This window comes from Octopus bimaculoides, chromosome 6 (genome assembly GCF_001194135.2).
Source record: "Octopus bimaculoides isolate UCB-OBI-ISO-001 chromosome 6, ASM119413v2, whole genome shotgun sequence".
Taxonomy (NCBI): domain Eukaryota; kingdom Metazoa; phylum Mollusca; class Cephalopoda; order Octopoda; family Octopodidae; genus Octopus; species Octopus bimaculoides.
Window position 1 is genome coordinate 53,864,023 of NC_068986.1, and position 2,757 is coordinate 53,866,779.

Sequence of the window (2,757 nt, forward strand, 5' to 3'; positions counted from 1 at the left end):
CTATCCTCATCCATTCTCACCACATGTCCATACCAGCGCAATCGTCTCTCTTGTACACCACATCTGATGCTTCTAATGTTCAGCTTTTCTCTCAAGATACTTACACTCTGACGGGTATTCACATTGACATTACACATCCAACGGAGCATACTGGCTTCATTCCTTGCGAGCTTACGTATGTCCTCAGCAGTTACAGCCCATGTTTCACTGCCATGTAGCATGGCTGTTCGTACGCATGCGTCATACAGTCTGCCTTTTACTCTGAGTGAGAGTCCCTTTGTCGCCAGCAGGGGTAAGAGCTCTCTAAACTTTGCCCAGGCTATTCTTATTCTAGCAGCTACACTTCACAACAAATATACATATATATGTCTGAAATATGAAATTTAGTCATTTTCATCAAACTTAGACAGTATTCATTTTTTATTTCATCCAAACATGCTTAGATAGTTCACTAACATTTGCTTGAATTTATATTTTCAAGTTTTTAATGAAAAAGTCATCATTTCTACTCTTGCCATCTTCATGGTTATTGACCTAGTTGTTATAAAAGAGGCAGAGTAATAATTCTCACAAGATTATTTGCATCCCTTCAAATAAAAACATTTCAACTTCTTCGATGTGTTAGAAATGTGAAATTTCTGCCATTTTCATCCAGTTTAGAAAGTAGGTGACTTTTGAAGATATACATTCTGAGTTTGCCTGCAATCCATTGATACCATGCAGTATCAGCCGTTTTCTTTCATTTGGACAATACTGGTGGCAAGAAGAGGGAAGTTTCCTGCATGGGCAACCATTACAACCATTATAGTACTGCATTACTGTTTCTCCCAATTCTCCCTCTCTTTTTATATTATCAATCCAAACACTGTTTCCCCTTCCATATGTGATTCTTTTCTTCAGCTCATCCTCATTCATCTTCTCTCTCCTATTCCATGCAATGGACAAAATTCAGTTTTCCCTATGTATTCATACCTCTTTCTCCATTTCACCCTATTTCATCTTTTGTGATTGCCTTCTTTTCTACCCATTCTATTCTGGGAAAAAAGGTGACAACATTGAGCAATGAGGACCCTTTTGTTGTGTGGAGCTTAGAGCAGCCTTGTTAGTGCTGGTGCCATGATAAAATGTACTCAATATACTCTATAAAGAGGACATAGAATAAGAAGAGAAAAATGTAAGATTGAGAGGATCTTTTAGGCTTGTCTTGTTGAGGACATTACAACCTCAGTTGTGCTATTGCTATGATAAAATACACCCAGTACACTCTGTAAACTGGCTGATGTTAGGAAGAGGATCCAGCTATAGAACCAAAGTCAAAAATATAATGTACATATATACATGTGAGATGTAATCCTCCAATCCATCTAGGAGAGCAATAACTATGAAAAAGAACTGACTAGGACAATAACAACCTATCCAACTATTACCAGCATGGAAAGTGGATTTAAAATGTTAAATATAACTTACTGGGAGCTATACTGTCATATGTAATACTTATATATTCACATTGTTTTTGAGTTAATCATGCATTATCTTGTAGCTTTGAGATTTCGATGGCATAACTGTTTATATTTAGGGTAGTTGTGAGAGGCTGGATCTGGCTGGTTTGAACATAGAACAGCTAGAAATATTTGAGTCTGATATGGTTGCTTTAAGTGCTAAAGTGTCAATAATCAGAGACTTTCAGAATACTAATGAACTAATAACTTTATTCTATGAGCAGTACTGACACATCCCCAACAAACATTACATGTACTATATACACATATATAAAAGGGAAAACAGTAATCATGACCTCTTCTGAAGGGTTTCTGAAACTGGAGTGAGAATCTAGGAAACCTAATCCAAATGTTTACAAAAGAGTGAACTCTGCTAAAGATATCCAAGGTTCAGGGACTGGTGTCAAAAAGGGCAATTAACTATGTCCACCATTTAACAATTACAAGCCATTTAGCATACAGTTTCTCTCAAATAAATTTCAATCAGAAGGCTTGGGTTGACCCAAAAGCTATAGTAAAAGACAGTTTTTCAAGGTGGCGCATATTAAGATCAAATCAGAAATGACATGATTATAGAGTAAATTTCTTGATCACTCAGGAAGCTGAACATTACAAAATAAACATGTAGACTTTGAATAATGTGTTCATAATTTTATTTATTTATTTATTTTTTTACTGTAATAAAATATATCAGAAAATATTCAGACTTGTTTCAAATGAAAATGAAATATTATATTTTATTTTACATATGAATAATGAATAAAAACACTTTTTCCTCACTTTTTCACACATACACAAAATCATGTACACTTTAAAATTTGAACTATTCATGAAATATTCTGATGACATTGTCTAATGTGTTCATAAATAGAATGAAGGTCATTACTTTTCATAGCACATATGGGGCAAGGGATTTCATTAGATTTTGCATGTTGCCGATCCAGATGCAGATATAAGTGATCTTTGCGGTGAAAAGCTCTCTTACAGACAAAACATCGATGTCTTTTCTCTCTATGAAGCCACTTATGCCGTGACAAAGATGAGAGACATCTGAAAATTTTTCCACATGTCTGGCAGATAAGCTTTCCTCTGGTATTAGTTGAATTGCTGGAAAGTTTGCTTGAACTAAGAACAGCAGGAACAGACTTTTTATTGCGTCCTGTGGTGGATGTCACTGAAAATAATAAAAAAAAGTTATATATATATATGTATGTATACATATGTATACATACCTATATGCATGTATATATGTATATAT

At 34.7% G+C, this 2,757-nt stretch overlaps 1 protein-coding gene across 1 annotated transcript in view; it reads right to left on the bottom strand.

Annotated features, from left to right (window-relative positions):
• Positions 1 to 2,135: 2,135 nt before the first annotated feature.
• Positions 2,136 to 2,757, bottom strand: part of LOC106882044 (uncharacterized) — a 36,978-nt gene continuing 36,356 nt past the window's right edge. Inside the window, exon 5 of the mRNA XM_052968737.1 lies at positions 2,136 to 2,673. Within this exon, the coding sequence (XP_052824697.1) occupies positions 2,327 to 2,673 (347 nt within the window). The 3' untranslated portion in view covers positions 2,136 to 2,326. The remainder of the gene's footprint in view (positions 2,674 to 2,757) is intronic.